This window comes from Papilio machaon, chromosome 8 (assembly GCF_912999745.1).
Source record: "Papilio machaon chromosome 8, ilPapMach1.1, whole genome shotgun sequence".
NCBI classification, from domain to species: Eukaryota; Metazoa; Arthropoda; class Insecta; order Lepidoptera; family Papilionidae; genus Papilio; species Papilio machaon.
In genome coordinates, this window is record NC_059993.1 from 6,372,743 (window position 1) to 6,395,125 (window position 22,383).

The following is a 22,383-nucleotide window of genomic DNA, read 5'->3' on the forward strand; positions in this document are numbered from 1 at the left end:
CCATTTTCATGTTTGTGTGCAATGAAAACAGTAATATTATCTTATATATGATTATCAGATATTGACAAATACAAAATGCACTTAACAAACGGCCATTTATAACTATCGCGATAAGATATAGGTGATATGTAGTGACATTCTGCATTATGCATTTATAGGCATTTTAATCTTATCAAAATAAAAAAGGAAATCAAACAATGGCTGCAATATTGATATCTTTTAAAGTTGGAAAATTTTAAGAAAATTTAAATACTTTGAATGATGTAGTACAAATTTGTACATACTAATAAAGGCAAATATACCTTGTTCACATGATGTTACTTATTATCAGACTATAGTTCTTTGCCTAACATTTATATGTACATTTTCTCTACCTTTTTGTGCCTCTTTCTTCTTGGCTTCTTCAACTCTCGCCAACTCCGCTTGCTTCGACGCTAGCGCCATCTTCTCTTCCTTCTCCGGATCATATTTGACTTCAGCAGAAGGATTAACAATCAAGAAAAGTCGTTCGATTGTTGCTTCTACTGAAGCACCATAAAGATTCTTCCATGGTATTTTAAGGACTAGCTTTCCTATTTGTAAAGAAAAGATAAATTAATACCTTAACTAAGTAACTACAGATTTAAGTAGTAGTTTCTGTGCCTAAAACTTTTTGCAAAGTTATGGCATACAATGAAGGAAAAAATATAGTTCATTCCAAACATAACCTATTTATCAGTTATTTATTTTGAAACTTAGTCATAACACTTAATTTTACAGATGTATCATTTAATTTTTCAGAATAATCTAGGCTCTGATAATAAAAATTAGGGTTCATCCGTTGTAACAATAGTGTGGGAAATTAGCGTTGATTTATTATCACCGCATCGGAGGTCAGACAGTGCCGACCTTCGTGATATGTGTGACTCACTTGCGTAACTTAACTGCCGTTTTTAGGGCATGATGTCATTCCAAATTAATAGCTGTATAAATTATTACCACCAAGCTCTGTACAGCATGATAATTGTATACCTTTATATGAACTAGGATACTGTGTCGTGAATAGAATGATTTGTTAGATGTCTTTATGAAAAATGCTAGCAAGTCATATTGCGTTATTTTTTGTTAATTTGAACAATAAGTATGTTAATGTTAACTTTTAATAAATATATTTTTATGTTAATTCATTACCTCAAATAAAAATATACGTATTGCATCTGTCCATTTGTGAACCTTTCTGTGCTTGTAATTTTTTAATACCAATTATTGGAAATTACCAAAACATTTTTTTTTTAAATATTAAAAAAACAAAGTTTTGTTATATAACCAAGGCATAATTTATTTTTATGTAAATCCAATAGAAAGTTATCTACAGAAAGCTAAAAAAAGTAGCACAAAAATGCCATATTACAACATTCTTATGTTAATTAACTAATTTGATTAAGTCCTCATTCTACCTAGTATATTGATTTTCCATGAACTAGACATAGCTTTTAACAATGTATTCATTCAATTGCCTACATGTTCCAAGTAATTACTGACATTAACTTTCATCACCTTTTTGGATCAAAGATTATTTGACAAACCAAAACAGATCAACAAATTATACTTGTCTTTGATTATAATGATAGTGCTGTAATTATATTTGAGGATAATACAGCAAACACCAGTAGCAGCCAGGCCACAGGACTTGGTGGATTAAACTATGCTGAATTAACTAACTAGCTAATGGATTAACCAGTAAAACCTAAGAATTATCAACTTGCTGTGGCAAAAGTATGAAAAGATATATCATGTTTGCTTATTTGATCCATCATTAATTCCATCAAACCGTGACATACGAAATACTTCAGAAACACAATAAAAATTAAAAAAAAATACTTCAATACGGTTTAGGAAATACCACAATCATCCATTTATTGCTTTCTTAGATAAAAACATTTAACCAAAACACAATAGGTTATGGCAAATACACAAATAGGTTTTGAGTATGTTTTACAAATTGTACTACTAGACATGCAAATCATTTTTTTAATCTTTTGAGAAACTTTTCTCTAATGTCATAAAATTGCAGGGGTATTTACATATTCGAAAATTTTATATTACAATAATTTTTATTCAATGTGCATTGTGGGTATCTGTTACTTATTTTAAAATATGGATATTTTATATGGAATATGAATACATTTTCAAAAAATTAATTAAACAAGCATAACATTTTTCTTCTGTCTCATACTACCCGCTTTATAATAACATAATTATATGTTAAATTTCTATACATTATATGTATATGTCATCATCGGCTCACTATATGTCCCCACCGAGGGGCTCGGAGCCTACCCCAAGTTAGGGGTGACGGTAGGGGTTATGTATATGTATCTTGTACATTTTATGTTATTCTGCTTATATTATTTAATTGTATTTCTATAAGTCTACGACTGAGTGTAATAATTTAAAATGATTCTTTAAATACCTTTATCTAATCAAATACCAATTAACCTATTATTGTTATGAAATACTTAACAACAAATAAACAAAATGAACATACTTTTGAGAAAAAAGAGCGGTCTTTTTAATTTTATTATTGCGACTTACCTAGGTGTCCATAAACTGTCTGGACAGGGATGTTGAGTTCTTCTAAGGCATTTTGCTTTAATATTAAGTTTTCTAGCACTACGTCGCCTGAAAAATAACACCCAAGTCATAAATAACTACTGACCTACAGTGGTATGACATCACTTGACTAAAAAACTTACCGCCCCATATTCCTAACTTTAACTGAGACCTGTTCAAATTCTCGACATAATCCCCTAGAAATCTATTAAGAACATCGACAACTATCGATTCAAACACCATTTTTGTTCAATAATTGTTTAAACCTAAAGGTTTTAAAATATTGCGATTACTTATGTCATGGTAAGACGTAACTTCGAGTCCTATATACAAATCACATACACTAAAAACTACTCCAAAATAACGAACACTAGATTTTTAATAAAATTGCATGTCTACGTATCATAGAAGACAAAAGAAACTGATTAAGAAATAAATACACGCCGCCGAAAATGATTTTAAGAACAGCGCAGATTTGATTTGTTTTTGAATAGATTTAGTGATGTTCTTTTCAATTTTCAAGCTACATTTCATCGATTCAATAAAATGTACCGATTAAAGTTTTCGATACATCGATTTAATATTTTTTATTCGCAAATTAAAATGTTAACACAATTTTGATAATTTTTCGGCAAAATTGATTCTGTTATCTACGTAAACTAGTTAGTTCACTCCAAAAATTCATAATTTTTGTTTCTGCGTCTCAGGATTCGGCTATAATTTTTTAAAACAAAACCTTGGAAAAATTTCATTAAATCGAAACCAATGCTTCATATTGTTTTATATAATGTACATAATTCGTTCGGAACGCACGACTTAAAATATACTTACCTGGCTAGCTTAATAATTACACGTCTTCTGCTAAAATAAAAGTTCGCAGCGAATCAAATATATGAATATGGAGCTTCTACAGTGGGCACTTGCTGGGCATCGCTGTTCATTGTTCGCTTAACATCTTGTGCGACGCTATCGCTATTAGTTCTTTCAGAATTATATAATACCTCATAGGTGTAGAAAATGACTTAAAACATGACATGGCTACTACGGTAAGACAAAGATCTAAGGCACTTTTTATCATTAACAGGGGAGCTAAATTTATTTAGTTGGGCATACACCGGGTCAGAGCTTTCTTATTGGCCCAATCTCAAAAAAGATGCAGACAGAATGCACGATTTCCTTTGTTTCTCAAATATTCCATTAGGTGAATGAATTTAACTAGAAATTTTGGTAACCAATGACAGTATCACTACCACTTTCACGTTTATTTAACGAATTTATAAAATTCTTCAAGTTTAAGAAAAAAAAAATAAAGATTATTCGGATAAAATTTTATTATGACAGATTTTCACATTAATTTGTTTTTAGTTTCTACCAATCTTTTATGGTCAGTAAAAGGAATGATTTGAAAGAAGTTCCAAATAAGTAAATAAAACAGTAAAAGCTTCAGTGAATAATTTCAATATTCCAAAACAAATAAATAAAAATGCGACTATCAACAATTTCGCAAAGGAAATTATTAATGAATTTAACCTCAAAGAACCAAATAGCTTTACAGGTATCTTCTTAATAACTTCCAAATAACAGAATATTCTTTCCAAAGGTAAACATAACAACTTTTTCCACTGGGATTATTTTATAAATTTACAGGAGAGTGCATTAGTTTATTCACAAACAATACTGTATTAAGATAATAATGTTTTTTTTTCATTAACTTAACTATGTAATATTATGCTAAATTTATAAATCACTTTCACTGTTCAATAATAATATATCAGATTCTAAGATATAAATTTTATAGTTATTACACTATAAGAAAAAAAAATTTTAAATACTACTGAGTACAATTTTAATCTAAGACAGAAACTTTTGTTTATCTGAAGTTGGTAATAAGTAGGTCAAAACTAAGATTCACAATACATTCTTTCTTTGTCATGTGTATATGTCCATCTTACTCACTCTGTATAAATTCACGTAATACTTCTAAAACTGACTTCAGATATACAAAGAATACTGAGCAGTATTATATAAAAATAGCAGTTTTGCTATTGATTGAAGCTGGATTAACTGTAAAGATAACATTTAGATTATAAGGAAATAGATAGTGGCATATTAAAATATATTCCGTCATTTTAACATTGAAATATATTTCAAGTCAAAATATATTAAAAATTAACAAGTATAATTTGAGATACATAGAAATTGTATATTTTATGTGGAATTACATTTGAACTTAACTCTATAAAGATTAATAGCTTAAATTTATATTTTTACTTAACACCGTTAACATGCTTGCCATTTTCAATGACAGTTTTCTCTTCAATTAAACTTAATGATGATACTGAGATATCTTCTTCATCTGAAACAATAACACATTCATTATTTAAATCTAATATATAAAATTCTCGTGTCACAATGTTCGTTCCCGTACTCCTCCGAAACGGCTTGACCGATTCTCATGACATTTTGTGAGCATATTGAGTAGGTCTGAGAATCGGCCAACATCTATTTTTAATTTTTTTTTTAACTGCGCGCGGACGGTGTCGCGGGCGACAGCTAGTAACATATATATATATATATCTATATGGATATCACCTATAGATATCTATAGATAGATGGATACATCACCTATAGATGGAATATTTCATACAAGTTTGACGTCTAATCGGGAGTCGACTTTCAAACTATCATTTTGTATTGTAAATGACATTGAGGAAATTTACCCAAACCAAAGGCATCAGGAGACCTTTTTATTGCCTCACTATTGAACCCCGAATTAGGTAACTATGTTAAATATATTTCAAAAACGTATTAATTTTTTTACATAAACTTATTATTTTTAAATTAGGTGTGCATGATATTGTCTGTAAAAAACGTAATATTTGTGACTGATGAATAATGCATTAGTACTATAGATTATGGTTTTATAAGAGCTTGCATTTGATGACTGGATAGATAACAAAATCATTATTTCTATGTCGTATATTAGAAAGATATCTTATCTTGTAGTCATAATATACTTTGAATGTTTGTACAAAATGCGATATTATTAGAATTAATTATATTTGATAAAAATATAGTAATTCCAAGTGACCCAAATATTTGACCAACAATAGTAAAGTTATACTGACCTGAACTAACATCAGACTGATTTCTGGGACTCAGTCGGCAACCTTTAGAGAGATAAGATTTCAGCTTTCCTAATGAGGCTAGTATTAATCTAAAAAAAAGGAGAAACATTTAATACATAAATTAACAAGAAACGTTACATGTATATGCTTCTCTTCATACATCTTTATCAGCCGTCATATTTCAATTCACGTTTTTTATAAATTCTTTTTTTACACAATCTACTTTTCCTTTTTGGTCCTTTCCTATTTAAAAAGATAATTCCCTTCTTCATCAGAGAACAGTAAAAAGTTGTTAAAAAAGTAATGTTTCATTTTAACATACCCCAAGAATGGTGGGCTGGGTGACAGTGGTCTGGAGAGGTATTCAGGATGGAACTGTACGGTGACATAGTATGGGTGTCCGTCCACCAGCGCCACCTCCATGCGCGTGCGCGTCTCGTCCTTGCCCACAAAGCGCAGCCCGGCAGCCTCCAGCCGCTCTATGTACTCCGGGTTCACCTCATACCGGTGCCTGTGACGCTCCTCTATTATATCTTTCTTGTATAATTGTGCTGAAAATTGGTAATTCTTTAATATAAATAATCAAGTTACAAAAGTTATATAGAAATAATATCTTTGGATTCTATTTTTATACACAATTCTCGTTTGTTTTCTCTTTATTAGAACATTTTAAATTATTCATTCATCAAATTACTGGCATTGCATAAAATATGTTGTATAGATTATTCTATTGAAGAACACACTTTATAAAATTAAATGAATACTAACATATTAAACTAGATTCCAAATATGTTTTGCGTTTCCCCAATCTCATTGTACCGCCGAGATTTCCGGGATGGTGTTCAGGCATATCAATGACCAGTTTGTCTTCACAGTTAGGATCTACTTCTGTGGTATTAGCTCCCTTCAGACCGAGAACGTTTCTAGCAAACTCTATGACAGCGGCTTGCAGACCCAAACATATGCCCAGCATAGGTTTCTGCGTTTCACGACACCATTGAGCTGCTTCGATCTTTCCCTCCATTCCCCTTTGGCCGAATCCACCGGGGATTATGACGCCACTGAAATAAAAATCGATATGTAAACATAACATTTAATATATTTAAAATATTTAATATATTTTAAATATATTTTTAATAATTTTAGGTTGAATATAATATGTAAACCGTTTCTTATGGACTTTAAAGAATGACATACATTAACGGCAGATCGAAATTAAAAAACTAACTTTTCCGACTTACTCTCTTAGGTAATATGATTTAATATAATAAATGGAAAATTTGGATATCTGGATGAATGTTTGTTAGATGGTATCTCCAGAACGGCTATATAGATCTGGACGAAATTTGGTATAGATGTAGAACACAGACTGGGAGATCACCACTTACAATTTTTTTTAAAGTTTCAGTTAAAAGCTAGTAATACATATTTTTAAACCTTTAATAAAGCAGTAATAACCAGTATTGAAGGCTATAATTGTAATCATTGCATAACTTACTCGCACTTGCAAAGATCCTGCCAAGCCTTATGATAGCTAACAGGATCATCTATCTTTGTCTGACGCTCCAAGGAAACAGCTTCCACATACGTCAGATTGAGTCTGTACCCAGCTGCTATAGACGCGTGCTGTAACGCCTTAGTAACACTTGCATAGCTGTCTTCCAACTTAGTGTACTTCCCAACTAAAGTTATGTTCACTTCTTTACGTAAATTTTCTACTCTCTTCGCTAGGTTACGCCATTTCTGCATAAATCTGTTAACAGATATGTTTTTGTGTTATTAATTTTTTCCAGTGAGAATGAGAGTGATGAATAAATTATTTTTGTATGATTTAGTGGTAAAAACTCATGGAACTTGTGAAATATTTTCCTTTGAGGAAATGTCCAAAACATGTTAAGCTAGTGTTTATTGTGGCGGTAGGTTTAATTTATCAAAAAGCTTGTTTAAGGATAGATATACCAAGAGTTATTCAAGATCTATGTACTATAATCTGTATTTGGCATAAATAAAAACAAAATACAATTAATTTTTTTGTTTGAGGTTTGTGTTTTGCAGAAAACTAGAACAAATCCCGACATACTTTAGTTTTTAAATGTTGAGTATTTAACTGGCGTGACCTGACCGATAACATTAGTCATGATTACTGTTACATTAGGAAGTAATATGTTTACTTTATTTATTGCTCTCAAATTGAGGTAGTCTCTAAGTTTATCTACTAGGAAGTGTTTTTTTTTTTATCTTACAGAGTATACAAACAATATTGAGATTTTTTACTCATTGTTTAACAACTTCATAAAACAAAAATGTTAATGCCACATATAACACAAACATAAATTAACGATCATATGTACAATATTATATGTTGTATGTTTAAGTCACAACAAAATTGTTGAAACAAGGTCATGATTACGTATGTTATTGCGTGTTAAAAATATATGTCATACAAGAATTTACAGATGAATAGTCCAAGGCTTGTGTACAAAATTTTGAAAATATTTAATTCTGTAAAGCAATGTTTTATTTTAAAATTTAAAGAAAGATACACAAATATTTTATGTTTTCAATATTTGTATTTGCTTCATTTATCATAGTTATTCAAGAAACCCATCTTACCTTCCAGGTCGAGGCACGGACATATTCAATTGCAGCCTTTCATTGAGATACTGCACCACCCCCTGTGCTTCCATCAGCAGTGGCACATGGTATACCGAGCTCAGATCATGTATGCATATAACCTGATCGGAAATGGTTCAAGTAAGAAATAAACACAACACAAAAGGATTTAAATAGACAAATTCTTGAAATAAAATTCATTTTTAAAAAATGATTTAGTTGGCAATAGTTCACTTTTAAAACTAAAAAAAAACATTCATCTATCATAGTTTTATATTTCTGTATTTCAGTTAATGGATGAAGTGTACACTTGTAAGAGTATTTTTTTTTCACTTTGTGCTATACTTTTGTACATAAAGGATAAACGTTTTGTTGATGATTATCTGTTGTCACTTATTTAGTGAACAAGTTATATATTTGGAATATTCTTTTATAATATTTAAAATTTTAATGGCTACATTTACTAATATCATTTATATGCCACATTTTAATATATGATATTGATTTGTAAACCAAGCTATATTGCAATTGTATACATTAAACATAAACATTTTTCAAAGCATAATTATTTTTATTGTATTACTAATTGTTTCATAATAAAAGAATACAATGCAATACCAGTTATGGTTATGAATAACTTTAAAGCAGAAATATTACTAGATTACTGATTTACTATTTGTATAATATATGATTGGAGCTCTCATTCCAAAATCTACTTGTCCAGTAATCTATTTTTTTTTTCTAAGACATACTACACTATTTTTATATATATAGAAGTTTTTAAAAGAACTACAAGCGAATGCCAAAACTAAATTTGTTGTGGAAGCATATAAAATTACTTTCATAATAAGTACATAATTTTCTTTAATCAAAAATTGTACATACTTGTGAACCAATATTTTCTTTTTCAGATATCTGTTTAAAAATAAATTTAATGGAACTTAAAATTTACTTCTTTAATTACGAAAATATACAGAACAAGTTTTAATTTTATTTTCTTTTCATGTGGATGGTATTAAATAAATATAATGTTTCTATTTATCTTTTCGTAAATAAAACATTACGTAAAAACAATGGCCACATGAACATGTCAACCTAATTTATTATAGTGAAGTCTAAATAATCGCATAGATGACATGAATCACTTACCTGCTCAGGTCCGACATGACAGAAATTAGAAATCTTTTCTTTCACTGTGTGATTAATAGGTATTTCAGAACGGCATAGAATTAAATCAGGGGACAGACCAAGTCCTCTTAGTTCTCTGACGGATGATTGTGTGGGTTTTGTTTTTGGTTCACCTGTTGATTTTGGCTGTAAACAAATAATAAGATTTTGATTATTTAATTGTATGTGGTTAATTAACTATCGTGTTTTTATTGTTACATACTGCCACTAGTAATGAATGAAAATGTCATGAGTCAAATCTTAAATGTCAAAAAAACACTTCAATTATAATCTTTTGGGATACTTAAAATTTTACTTATTTAACTTACTAACTGTGCCCGCATGAAATACTGTCTTTGGGTATCATTTTATTTATTTAGTTTAATTATTTTTCTTAACAGATATGTATGCATAGATGTATGAATGTAGAAGAAGTATGAGGTGTCTCAGAACCATATCAAATTTAGGTCTATTATCTCTGCCTACCAGACAGACAGAATTCCTTTCAAGTTTAAGGAGGAGAATTAAGTAAGGATTAGTTTCTGTTTCAGTGTTATGTACAATGTCAATTATTTTGAAAATTAATTATAATACAAATATATTTCACTCACCATTGGCACTAAGGAGACATGAGCACAGCAGAAATTTTCTCTTTTAACTCTAAATTGGAATTGTCTAAATGCTTCCACAAATGACATTCCTTCAATATCACCTATTGTGCCTCCCAACTCCACAATGCACACCTTGGGAGGGGAATTATCAGGAGTGACTGGAATATGTGCCACTTTTTGTACCCATTCTTGAATAGCGTCTGTTATGTGTGGTATAACTGTTGGCAATTGGGATAATAAAAAAATTTTTTATCAATAACACAACTCTTTCAAAAGAGTATTTGTGTTTGAAATCTTATTATTCAAAACCTGTGGGCAAATACTACAAATCGATGCCCCCACTGAATAACCCCGTAATAGGAAAAATCAAATATTTCTGGAGAAGCAAAGACTGTATTTCTTTAATAACTTCATCAATAATTATTGTAAATGAATCTGTCAGATACCAAAACAAAGCTAATTTTGATAGCTACATTGTATTTAATTTTCATTCATGTATTCCGGGCGTATTGTGTGCTATGAATAAAACATGATAATACCGGAAAAAAAATTGTTTCAATAATGACTTTTTATCTCCGTAATTAACATTAAGAAGAATATAAAAAAAATCACAACATATAATAGGATCTTTAGATGCCGAATTCGACGGAAAACAAGAACCCGTTAAGAGTGCAGGATTATTCGATGGGGGCGTCGAAATATTAGCTGATTTTTTTTAACTAAGAAAATGACAGAGTAATGTCCACCTTGAACAGTCTTTCCAAGATAGTCCCCTCGCCTTTCACGTTCAATGACCTGTTGGTAAATCTTCCCGGTTGTAATATTGTTGTCTCGATGCAGTGTAATATCTAAGAAACGCTCGTAGTTGCCAAGATCAAGGTCCACTTCACCTCCGTCATCAAGCACGTAAACTTCACCTAGAAAATAAAAATAGAACGTGATATGTTGTCGCACTTACTTCGGTAACCACGCGGTGTATTGTTTTGCAATTTAATTCCATAAAGCTTACCATGTTCATATGGCGAGAAGGTACCAGCGTCGATATTAATATAAGGGTCGATTTTTATAGACGTAACATCAATACCACAGCTTTTTAAAATTGTTCCGAAAGAACTTGCGATGACACCTTTTCCAACACCACTGATGACACCGCCAGTTACTAAAATGTATTTCATGTCCGGCATTTTGTATTAAACTTCTTCTACTAGCATCGTATCTAAATTTTTTTTATTAAATTTAGTTCTCAGTGTGAAATCGAATCGGTATAAATTATAAGTAGAACCAATCACACATGTGCCTGCGTCAAACTCACACTGCGCGCCAGGTTCTAGTGTTGGTGTTGCCAGTTGTTACCGTCCTATCGTTTAAAAAAAATATATTTGTACAACACGTTTCTATTCTTTGACATAATTCTCTCCCGATCCCGAACATTCTCTCTTACTCTTTGGTTTTTGTTTTATTTAAGCTATTTAAGGTTGTCAATTGTCAAAAGTGCGTTCTCTAATTCTCTACGGAAATAGGTTTATGTTGTGTATTTTAAGAAAAATGCCGAAATACTATTGTGATTATTGCGATACTTACTTGACCCACGATTCACCTAGCGTCAGAAAAACCCATTGTACGGGCAGGAAACACAAAGATAACGTAAAGTTCTATTATCAGAAATGGATGGAAGAACAAGCACAACATCTTATTGATGCTACGACCGCCGCGTTCAAAGCTGGTAAAATTGCTCAGAATCCATTTGGTAACAAAGGAGCAGCCATACCTCCTCCTTGGGATCCTTCTGTTATGGCGCAAGGAGGACCCAGACCACCCGTACCCGCACCTGGTGGACCTCCAGGGATGTTGCCACCTCCGGGAATGGGTCCCGGCGGACCTATGGCTCCTCCTATGATGATGGGACCACATGGACCTATGCCTCCAATGATGGGGATGCGGCCACCTATGATGGGTCCATTGATGGGACCCATGGGCCCTATGGGTCCAATGGGTCAGATGAGACCCCCGTTAATGAATGGACCTCCAATGAACAAATAGTGCAAAGTGAACAATTATAAATGAACAATATAGACAAAGATGTCTAGAAAACGAGAAAGTGTTGCATATTTAAGGTTATGTTAATTACAGATGTAAATGTATTAAATATATTTAAAGTGAATGTAAAGATTGTTTTAATGTTCATATATCATTCATTATTATAAAAGCAGTTAAAATGTAGTAAAGAGTGACCCAAGAGAGTTTTTGCAAACTGTTTCAACAGTAATTACTAGAGTTGTGATACTCATACAAGTTTTAACCTCATGAATACATCTTGATAATGTTGCTTAGAGACATTAAGTTCTTATATTTATAAAAAAATATGTAATTATTACAAGATATGACTTAAAGTTCATCTAAATAATGAATCAGTTTACAAAATCAGAATTCAAATTAGAACTCTTAAGCCCATATTAATTTTTTTGTATGTATTGACTAAAATAACTTTGTATTAACATTTTGTAAAATAAATTTTGAACAATTTTTGTAGTTTTAATTTATTAGTACATTAGGTATTTATTACAACAAAAATATTAAGAAAACAATGTAATAAAAACTATCACATTACACTATTCAGCTAAGGTACTGGATGGTGGAGCCACTAGAGTTCTGTTTCGATTGTATAACGCTGTCATCACAAGATCTGATAATAGAAGACATATTGAAATCATTGGTAACAAACCACTTAGCAGCAATGGGGCATGTCTTGTTTTCCTCACTAACTTAAAACCATTAAATACTGCAATTGATAAAGATATTTGCAGCGTACAACAAGCAACCAGTCCATACATTTGTAGAAAATGTGATGCATATCTGTTTCTTATTGCTCCAAATACAAAGATACTGAGAAAAATGTATGTAGTAAATATGGTAACAGGAGCTATAAGAGAATGTGTTATTCCCAGCGGAGGTGAAGACACTTCATTAATCAAATTAGCTGTATTCAATACAATTGTGAGAAATCTAATTTTGATAGAACAAGCTACAACATTCATTGGTGGCTTTTAGTATAAAAATGGCACATTAAACTTTGTTTTGCAATTTCTTTTAACTATGGATATTTGCAATATTGCAGTAAACTTCTTGATTTAGTTCTTGATCTCTTTAAATGATAAAAGACATTACAAGATTTGACACTTAAAATAATAGAATATTTTGAAAAAAATAATGTAATGTCAAAGTAAAATCTTAGAGTAGTTATGAGGCTGAGGGTTGGTAAATAAAGTTTTAATAGACCTTAAAATGTAATATTACGCAAGTTTCGCAAGATTCGATCTACTTGTAGGAAACAATAGGAGTAAAGAGGGTATAGGTAATAAATAAAGTCAAGATATCATTCAACACATTTATTATTTTCCGAATAACTTAAAAACTTTGAAAAATTGAAAACACTGCAATCATAGGTAAAACCTATTATTTATTCAATAAATACTTACACGCTAATTTGTAACCATCGAATTATATTAATATCATATTAGAAACAAATATTGGCCCCATTAGAGCAACAAAAAACAGTAAAATTTTGAGCTCGAATTACCATTTCCGGTAAAAAACACTGAATTTCAAAAACATTTCGTGCTTTCAGAAAAGATTCTAAGCAAGAAAGACTAGATTAAAGCTTCTATCAATTTCATTGCTATATTTACAAAACAGATGTTATTAAACAATTTATAAAGCACCGCTTTAAGGCTTTCACACTATCGGGATCATCATAAAGCCGTTTCGAGCGTCGTCGGTGAAGTTTTTCCTCTTTCAGGCGATGGCTCACTTCTCTGAGTTCCTGTCGGACCTGACGATGTAGGACTTTTAAATGATGTAAATTTAGGAGGTGAGGATTCCGGAGAAGTACTGAAAAATTCTGCCCGCTTCGCTTGCAGTATCTCTGATCTGGTTAGAACGTGACATTTGTTTTGATCAGCGTTCAGAGGGAATACACCATGATCAATCGATTCGGGGAAATCGCTTTCAACTTCTGGAGTCCTCTCTGATATTGGTATAAGATTTCTACGAGCACCAAAATGTTGGTTAGTTACGATAGGAATTGTTTTAGATGGCGGGCTGACTGGAGAAGCGTCCTGTTTTTCACCGGAGCTGTTAGATGTTTCATCCTCGTTATTAGCTTCAGGTATAGGCGTAGAGAGTACATCTGATCTCGGACTAGAAAAACGCCATTGCGATTTAGGCGACAGTAATATTTTTTGTGTATTTTTATGTTCTTTTATTAGAGCGCCTGTTCTGCCTGGTGACGTAGGTTGGTTGTTAGACTTTATAGTCTTTCTATGATTGTATGTTTTCGGCGATCCGCTGAGATCCAGTATGTTAATCTGCGATCGGTTACTGGGTGGCGTCATAGGTGATTTTTCTTTAGACAATTTCAATTGTTCCACTGCGGATAACTTAGCTGACTTACTTTGTGGATTCAACGTATTAAGTTTGACACTGTGTTGTAAGAGTAGTTTTTTGAAATCAAGTCTCGAAGTTTGCGGTATCGGTCCAAATCGGTCAGCGCATGTGCTCTCTTGTTTTTGTATACCAGGTGTCAAAATCGGGGCGGCTTGGGTTATCATTTGTCTCTCAGTGAGAGACCACCTGCTTCTTGGATCACCTAAATAACCAGTTTCAGGATAACGTTGAGAACCTTTGTTATACAAGGATGGCTCCGAAGGCACGGGCGATAAACTCAACGTGGACAGAGCCGGTGACTCTGACCTCTCTGGTGGTTCTTTAATATTTAGTTTCTTTTTACTTTTATGGATAACTGCATACAATTCTTCGTTTGTCATAGTAGATTTAACCGGTGACAACAATTTTGTACTTATATCGATGGTATTTTCTTTACTAGTGGGAGTGGAAGATTTAAAGGTACCCGAATTTCTAGGATCTATGGGAGAGATTTTAATATATTCATTATCACCACTTCCTTTATCTGCTAACAGATGTACATCTGCGACTGTTGTGTTCTCAGGAAAGTTTCTTCCTCGACCTTGATCATGAACGAGTCTTTGGAAATTTTGATCCAACGGCGTTCTCTTAGGAAGAGTCCAATATTTAGGTTGGCCTCTTTGAATAGAATTTTCATAATCAAGGACTCCATGTCGGCCTCGCAGATGTGCCGTGTGGGGCTGATGGAGAGTAGGACTTATTGCATTTAGATCAACTGTTGGACCGTTGTTCTGTGTCTTTCGGGTTGTAGCTAAAACGGGTTTGTCAGCACTGGCATGTCGAATGTCTGAAAATGTAATTAAAATAACGTTACATTTAAAACATTAATTTAAGCACACATACCCCTTAATAATAGTTTTTTTGATAATAATGTATAGCTACAAGATGCAATAGGCTCTTTAAGTCATTTACTTGTAAATAACGTACTACACACGTATTAAATATCTAACTGGATATAACGGCCTCTATTTGAGGGTCCTTTTTTGTTTTTGTAGACAAAGTCACCGCTTTTTTTTTTAGTTTAGACAATTTTTTATCAAAACAATTTGCTAATTACATCTTGAAAACTGCCATAGCATCTAAATGACAATACATTCAAAACATACCTAAAACCATTTCCGCAAGCTTCATCATAATGCAAATAGCGAAGTGAAAACGTTACACTTTATGATTTTGGATTTTATTTGACTAAAAGTGATTGATACCTTTAAAAGTGCATGGGTTGGTACAATTTCAAAACATGTTATAATAATAAACTTAGTAGGCGTAAGTATGTTTGTTAGTTAATTAGTATTACTTAAATCTTTGTACGGTTAGACTATTATGTGGATAGTTATGTAAAAATGTTACTAGTGAGTTAGAACTGTTAATACTTCAAACTTAAAAAGAACGATTATTACTTCATCGCGATTTGTGTGGCGGTTAATAGGCTCAGATATAAACTAAAGTAGGTTTATGTTACAAGAAATATTATTAGTATGTTCATGCATATGAATATTGGACATGCCAAGAAAGCAACAAAAACTTTACCTTTGAAGAAGATGGCGTTAACAAAGTCGCAACCATTGGAAGCAATCTCGTTCACTGTGCAAAGCGATGTAGGATGAGTTTTTAAACAAAATACCCGTGGATTAGATGCAACAATAAATTTCGTACAATACTTAATTGTGATGTGTAATACCACTTTCGAAATACTTGTGTCAGAACATACCGTTGTCCCCTTTTTCTAAAAGCCAAGGATTTCGATATGTACAAGTGTTTAAATAATGCAAACTCAGAGTATAACTTTTCATTTTGATATGAATTCTAGAAAATTTAAAGTTAACGGCAATTTATTGTTGCGAATCTCGAATTACCATGGTCTGATTTTTTTTTAGCTTTTATCTCATCTTTCCAATACAAGTTATTCAAATTAGTTATGTTATAGTGCTTGTGTCATGATTTGGATGTAACCCGTTAATTGTTTTTTGTTAATTTTCCTTTTAATTTACAAAAATGTATTTATTTACACATCCGTATGTTAAGTAAAGAATTATTATGTGCCTTTTATTTGATTTTTGACCGTAGAACGAGATCTGTTATAAAAGTTTAACGTGGTACATTTTAGCAAAGAGCATTTTTTTACTTGTTTTTATAACAGAATCGTTCAATCGATACAAATTGTTTTTTAAAGCTGTGTGCAAGGTGATAGTGAGGTGAGGGTGAGACACGAAGGAGTGACAACAAATGAAATAAGTGCAATATGTTCACAATAAATCTATTATTATTTACAAAACACAAAAGTCATACAGAATAACACACCATGCACGTACACACGAAGAATGTGATCTGTCGTAAGCTGTGCACACTGCGCTGCGGCAAGATAAGCCACCATGCAATATTTAATTCACAAACATAGAACGTACCTAAATAAAATTGATTCTATTTAAAAGGCAATTAACGGCAAAATAACTAAAAAGATAAAATCTAAAATTCATAAATTCTAATAAACAATTCAGATAAGCAATGAACTGATCAATCATTATCACAGAGTCAAATAATTTGAAAGAAATAAAATAGGAAGACGCGATTGAATGCTCATATTCAAATTGGACGGATATTTTCTACCATTTTATGATATGACTAAAACTTAACAATGTTTAATAAAGTACATTTCTAATATAAAAACATTCGATCAAAACATTTTACAATTCTTTTATTATCTACGTATAAGCGTATCAGACTTGCGAAAAGGTACAATTTTTAGGTAACAGATAAAAAAAAAATTGGATATGTTAAATAACATAAAACTACATTTTTAGTATTTACCATATCTCGGTGCCATATTCAGATTCCGAAATGGATAGAATACGAGCCCTGTGCATTGAGCCATCTACAGGGACGGTCACTTTGCTACTGGGTGAGGTAAAGGAAGGTGGAGTGTGCAGAGTGCAAATGTCATCGGGGCTAGAATCTAAGATAGCAGTTAACATGTCTATAGCAGTATCTCTCGTATGAGGTATAAATGTAATAGATTGTCTTTTCGGCAGTGGCGTCGTCAAAGGGCTCAAAGTAAGAGCAGATAATTGGGTTTCGAAACTCCTAACGGGAAAAGAATCGTTAACATTGCATTCACATGTACTGAAGTCCTCGAAAATATTCTTTTGGCCGAGTTTAGGAGATACTGTCGAGGGATAATTAATTTCTTCTCGCAAAAGATCTGCCGTTATTTCAGCTTGGATCATTTCAAACGAGTTAACTTTTTTCGCTCCATTGCCAAAGCTATCTAATTTGAGTAGCTTTTTTATTGGCATTAGCGGTGAATTTGCTAGTTTATAACTATCGCTGCGCTTTACCTTGTTAGTGTGTGATTTAGTTACATCTTTACTAGAGTTGATGGGATCCCCGTTAGTTTCGTTTGCATTTCTACCTGTAAACATTCTCATTACTTCTGCTACTTTATTGCTGCCTAATTTATTAAAATCTTGTTGACATTTACTCTTTAATATGCCCGGGGTTTGGAAATTGGATATAAAAGGAATAATGTCAGCATTTGAATTTAAGTCAATAGTTTCTGGTTTAGACTCTCTCGTAGATTTAGGACTTGGGGGTTTTGAGCAAATACGATTCTTACCTGCTGTATCATCTTTCGTTGGAGACAAGCTGACACCCTCTGCATCGTGTATGTTTACATACGCCCCAGTTCTAGTCAGAGCTTCTACTACTCGTGGAGGGTCTGGATTACGACTGGATACTTTAACTGGTTGTGGATCGGTTACGCCAGATGTTTCAGTAACTGGGGTCGCAGTTATTATGGTGCTTGGCTTTGGTACTGGTAAAGTGACAAATTCAGTAGTGATTTGGCCGTGTCGGTCTGTAGGTGCCTTGATTATCATTTTTCCTAATTGTGGGGATGTAGGCTTACTCGATGGCGCAGGAGGTTCATAGGGAAAATCAGTTTCATCTGTTATTTGAACAACGTCAGCTTTCTCTCGTTGTATCGTCAAAGTAGTTGGGCAAATTTCCTGAACAAAAGGACCCGGTTCAAAAGTAGTATGGGCACCTTTTCTACGTTTTAATGTATCTGACGAATAAATTACTTGTCCATGAGAGTCAAGTGTTACTTTAGCTCCTTTTCTTTGTATCTCCTCCAACGCAGCAGACGGTTTTTCTTCAAATCCTGGTTCAAAATCTTTACTTTCATTTAGACAATTCGGTAGTTCGTTGAGAGACACATATTCGGTTTCTGGAAGTTTTCCTGATAGTACAGTCTGCAAATTTTTTCTCACGATGTCGTTATTTCCGTAATTACCTCCGTTGATACATATTTTTTGATTATTATTTTTAACATCCGCTATAGTAACGTAATCACCAGTGTCATAGATATGTTCTACTTCTTTGGTCACGGGAGATTTTTTGTTTGATAATTTATGAGGGAGCACACCTTTTAACTTACACATAAGATTATTAAATGGTTGTCGAGCAGGTTTAGGAAGGTTCTGACATTTGTTAGTCAGTTTTATTGGCTCTATGCAAGTCTTGCTTTCCTTGGGTTTGTCATCGGGTGGTAAATCAAGTTTTGGTCGACTTCCAGCCTTAACGATGCTCTCAGGTAATTTTTCTGTTTCTAATTTTTTACTAGATCCAGAGTCCTTGCTGTTTTCACTTTCGTCATCTGAATTGGTTGGAGTGATTACACACATTGAGGGAATTCTAGAACTGTTGATTGTAGTTTTGTATCGTATTCTTTCAATTCTGTCGGTGCCTTCGAGATCAGAAGATTCGGAATAATCTTGTTCAGAGAGGCTATTTTTACCGTGAGCGCTAGAAACCGAATCTTCAATAGGTGAACTAGAGGTATTATGCCCTGAGTCTGGTGAACTAGTGCCTGTACTTTTCTTTGCACTTTCGAGATCGGTTTCTGTATGTATTTCAGCGACAGCCGTTATACTCCTTTGATTTCCGATACTTCGAGTAATAGTAATAGCAGAGGTCGTTATATCTCGTATTTCTGGGGAGGAATGGTTATTTCCTGTTTTGTCTGTATACGGTCTAACTGGGTTATATCTTAAACTGCTGAAAGGAGATTTCGCAAATGAAGAATTTGCGGTCCTGTCTAAACTAGCGTTCGCACTATGGATATTGTTGCCTCGGTTTCTATTCATTATAGTTAAAGAACTTTTTCTTTCTGGCACTGTTGGTCCTATCACTAGTGAACGATCGCTTCCTGCTGCCATCAAAGTCGTACAAACAGTACCTGCTGAGCTAGTGGTTGTACTTGTAGACCCTTTACCAAATAATTCATATTCGTTTTCCGCGGTCAAATTTTGACTATTTGAAGAGCTAGATAAAGCTGTGCTGGTATGAAGTGGGGTGCTGGGAGAAACTTCTTCTTCTTTCAATGTTTTTAAACCGGAATCCATGTGGAACGATGTATAGTAACCTTCTGTATCGCAAGAAAACTCTGAACTTGTTTCTAAATCTTCATGTAAATCATGTATAATATCTGGGGTTAGAGTACCTTCACTTGTAACGCTCCCAGAACCAGAATTATTAGGGAATCTCCTCCGACTAATGATAGAACTTGGTGGTCCATGATGCAAATTAAGAGAATTATTCGACGTACCAGCGGAGGTCGTGCTTTTAGGAGGTACAGTAGTTGTTGTTATTTCTGACCCTATGCTTGTTCGTCCAGATTCAGAACTGGCCGACCAATTACCGCTCGATGAATGTGGTTCATCTTTACCGGTCCCACTTCGCCTTAACCGTCTCTGAGTTGACGTTCCTCTTAGTTTAACCCCATTGTTAATAGTTGCCGTAGTTTGAACGTTAGTTGGTACGCCTATGCTCTTTTCTGAAGACGAATACGATGCACATCTTTGATGTGTCCTTCTATCTTCATCGCCTTGGCGTTTCTTTCTCATTGTGACTGTTTCTTGTGTTTCATTAATTTCAACACGCGGCGGAGATTTTGAATCTCCACTTTTTTCATTTTTACTATTATCTTTGAAGTTATCTCTGCTTGCACTTGGTGATCTTCCAATTAACTTCAGTCTGTTTTTGCCCCATTGCTTCAAACTATTAAAGTGTCCTTTCTTCAGAATAGGATCAATGGGGCTCTTCTTGAGCAAATCACTAGATCGTGATCTGATTACTGTGTTCGTTTCCTCCAATTCTTCAGAAGCCGCAGCATTTGTAGTATCACTATGATAAAACAAACCAAGCAAAGCATTAGTCACACGCTAAGGCATATCTAAAGGTAAAACTTTAAAAGAATCCACTTTGTCTTGTAACAGCGGAATCTTCTAAGGAAATCATTAATCATAAAAGCTAATGAACAAATGACACTATTAGTGTACAAGTGCAACATTGATTGTCTTTGTTTTTTTTTTGTTTGTTAATAAAACGTAGTGGAACAATGACAACCAGGAAAAGAAATGTATTCACAGAAGCACGAAATTATTATCAAGATGTTAAACTGTGCCAAAGATTTTAACTGAGCATTTTAGGCTCCAAACTGTACTGTGCTTTATGGGTTATAGTCGTTAATTGAAACGATGAGATTACATTATCTGTGATTTCTTATATTTTTTAATTGATATCATGTTTATTTGTTCTACATCTAATGTAACCTCGAGTGTACGGTGCAAACTAAAAGCTTACCCAGCGATAGCCTCTCTAAGCTCTTTCTGATCTGTGCCGGATATGGTGTTTCGTCTTTTACCCCGTGGTTTTCTCGTACGCGTGCGTCGCTTCACTGTATCGGTTTCTCCGGAGCCAGTCTCTATGTGTAGAGACTTACGAGAGCTGCACATTCTGTCGAAGAATTTACCCGATGTGTCTATCGCTACGACTTGTGGAGGGAATCTGAAAATCAAGAAAAACAATAAACACTCAAATTACAATGAAGATAGTAAAAAAGATATGGTATTGAGATGCGTTTGTATCAAAGCTTTGATCACGGATAAAAAGCTAACGATAATTGAGAATAATAAGATAATTAATACAGAATTTATTTTTGTAGGTTAAAGTAACTTACTTAGAAGCGATGACCCTAAGCTGTTCCTCTGGGCTAGGTAGTCTGTGGTCTATGGGTTCGTCGTCGCCGGAGCCCCACTCCGACAGCTCGTCTGGTGTCAGCGTGACGCCATTTGCAATGCGCATAGACGCGTCTGGCAGTGCTGTGACATCACCGATCGCTTCCTTCGACGTCCATTTCCGAAGCTGTTCTACAACTGTTGGCTGAAAATAGCATATTTTGTTTTAAAATAATTAAAAAGAGAGAGTCAGACTTTGAAAAATTATAAATGGCAATGTGTAGACTAAGGGTTAGGATCTGGATTATCATCAGAGTTTATTTATTTGACAACTTTTCTTTAAAAATGATTTTTTAACTGCATACTTACAATGTGCGTTTCAATTTCATCTACTTTCTGATAAATTCTTCGTCTCTTCGTGCCAAGTACGGGTGTGCATATCAGGAACTGGGAGTACTGGGAGTCGCGCCGCATCTTCTCCAGTAAGGACGCCGACAGGCGGTCTGTCGTGGCCTTATCATACATGTTGCGTAAGCTCACCGGCCTGGAATGTGCGTATTACTTTATATTGCTTGTATAAGCTTCCGCTTTGTTTTTTTTACAGAAGCTTGTACAATGTTATTTTGAACCTTTGCGTAAGAGAAGAATGAACAGGAAAGAGAAAGGGAAATATAAGTTCAATGCTACTACAATTTTCAGTATAAAGTGAACTTTTGAGGTTAGTTAGCGGCACTTAATGTGTTATTTTAATGTTATTTGCATATTATGTTGGTG

General features: G+C 33.3%; 4 protein-coding genes and 1 long non-coding RNA gene across 5 annotated transcripts in view; 2 read left to right on the forward strand and 3 right to left on the reverse strand.

The window, feature by feature from the left end:
* Positions 1-3,061, reverse strand: part of LOC106720107 (vacuolar protein sorting-associated protein 13) — a 31,595-nt gene extending 28,534 nt beyond the window's left edge. The window contains exons 1-3 of the mRNA XM_045678864.1: positions 2,736-3,061; positions 2,575-2,661; positions 375-572 (exon numbers count right to left, since the gene is read on the reverse strand). Of these exons, the coding sequence (XP_045534820.1) occupies positions 375-572; positions 2,575-2,661; positions 2,736-2,835 (385 nt within the window). The 5' untranslated portion in view covers positions 2,836-3,061. The remainder of the gene's footprint in view (positions 1-374; positions 573-2,574; positions 2,662-2,735) is intronic.
* Positions 1-8,402, forward strand: part of LOC123721172 — an 83,185-nt gene extending 74,783 nt beyond the window's left edge. Inside the window, exon 3 of the long non-coding RNA XR_006756165.1 lies at positions 8,341-8,402. This is a non-coding gene — a long non-coding RNA (uncharacterized LOC123721172). The remainder of the gene's footprint in view (positions 1-8,340) is intronic.
* Positions 4,782-11,301, reverse strand: LOC106720188 (CTP synthase). The gene is made up of 10 exons (XM_014514773.2): positions 11,121-11,301; positions 10,858-11,028; positions 10,112-10,329; positions 9,483-9,647; positions 8,334-8,455; positions 7,219-7,473; positions 6,489-6,781; positions 6,043-6,271; positions 5,721-5,809; positions 4,782-4,948 (listed from the first exon to the last, which is right to left on the reverse strand). The coding sequence occupies exons 1-10, from the start codon at positions 11,293-11,295 to the stop codon at positions 4,860-4,862; spliced, it is 1,806 nt and encodes a 601-aa protein (XP_014370259.1). The 5' UTR covers positions 11,296-11,301; the 3' UTR covers positions 4,782-4,859.
* A 282-nt stretch (positions 11,302-11,583) lies between these two features.
* Positions 11,584-12,452, forward strand: LOC106720250 (U1 small nuclear ribonucleoprotein C). The gene has a single exon (XM_014514844.2). It carries the CDS (start codon positions 11,636-11,638, stop codon positions 12,149-12,151), a length of 516 nt encoding a protein of 171 aa, XP_014370330.2. The 5' UTR covers positions 11,584-11,635; the 3' UTR covers positions 12,152-12,452.
* A 1,194-nt stretch (positions 12,453-13,646) lies between these two features.
* Positions 13,647-22,383, reverse strand: part of LOC106720336 — an 87,037-nt gene continuing 78,300 nt past the window's right edge. Inside the window, exons 3-7 of the mRNA XM_014514979.2 lie at positions 21,979-22,153; positions 21,612-21,814; positions 21,236-21,439; positions 18,207-20,776; positions 13,647-15,380 (exon numbers count right to left, since the gene is read on the reverse strand). Of these exons, the coding sequence (XP_014370465.2) occupies positions 13,861-15,380; positions 18,207-20,776; positions 21,236-21,439; positions 21,612-21,814; positions 21,979-22,153 (4,672 nt within the window). The 3' untranslated portion in view covers positions 13,647-13,860. The remainder of the gene's footprint in view (positions 15,381-18,206; positions 20,777-21,235; positions 21,440-21,611; positions 21,815-21,978; positions 22,154-22,383) is intronic.

Excerpts from the sequence above, each read along its gene's own strand:
- LOC106720188 (XM_014514773.2), bottom strand. The coding sequence starts at position 11,295 with ATGCCGGACATGAAATACATTTTAGTAACTGGCGGTGTCATCAGTGGT. Across the intron at positions 6,782-7,218 it reads CAGGATCTTTGCAAGTGCGA|TGGCGTCATAATCCCCGGTG; the intron begins GTAAGTTATGCA and ends TTTTTATTTCAG. Across the intron at positions 6,272-6,488 it reads TTTGGAATCTAGTTTAATAT|CACAATTATACAAGAAAGAT; the intron begins GTTAGTATTCAT and ends ACCAATTTTCAG.
- LOC106720250 (XM_014514844.2), top strand. The coding sequence starts at position 11,636 with ATGTTGTGTATTTTAAGAAAAATGCCGAAATACTATTGTGATTATTGC.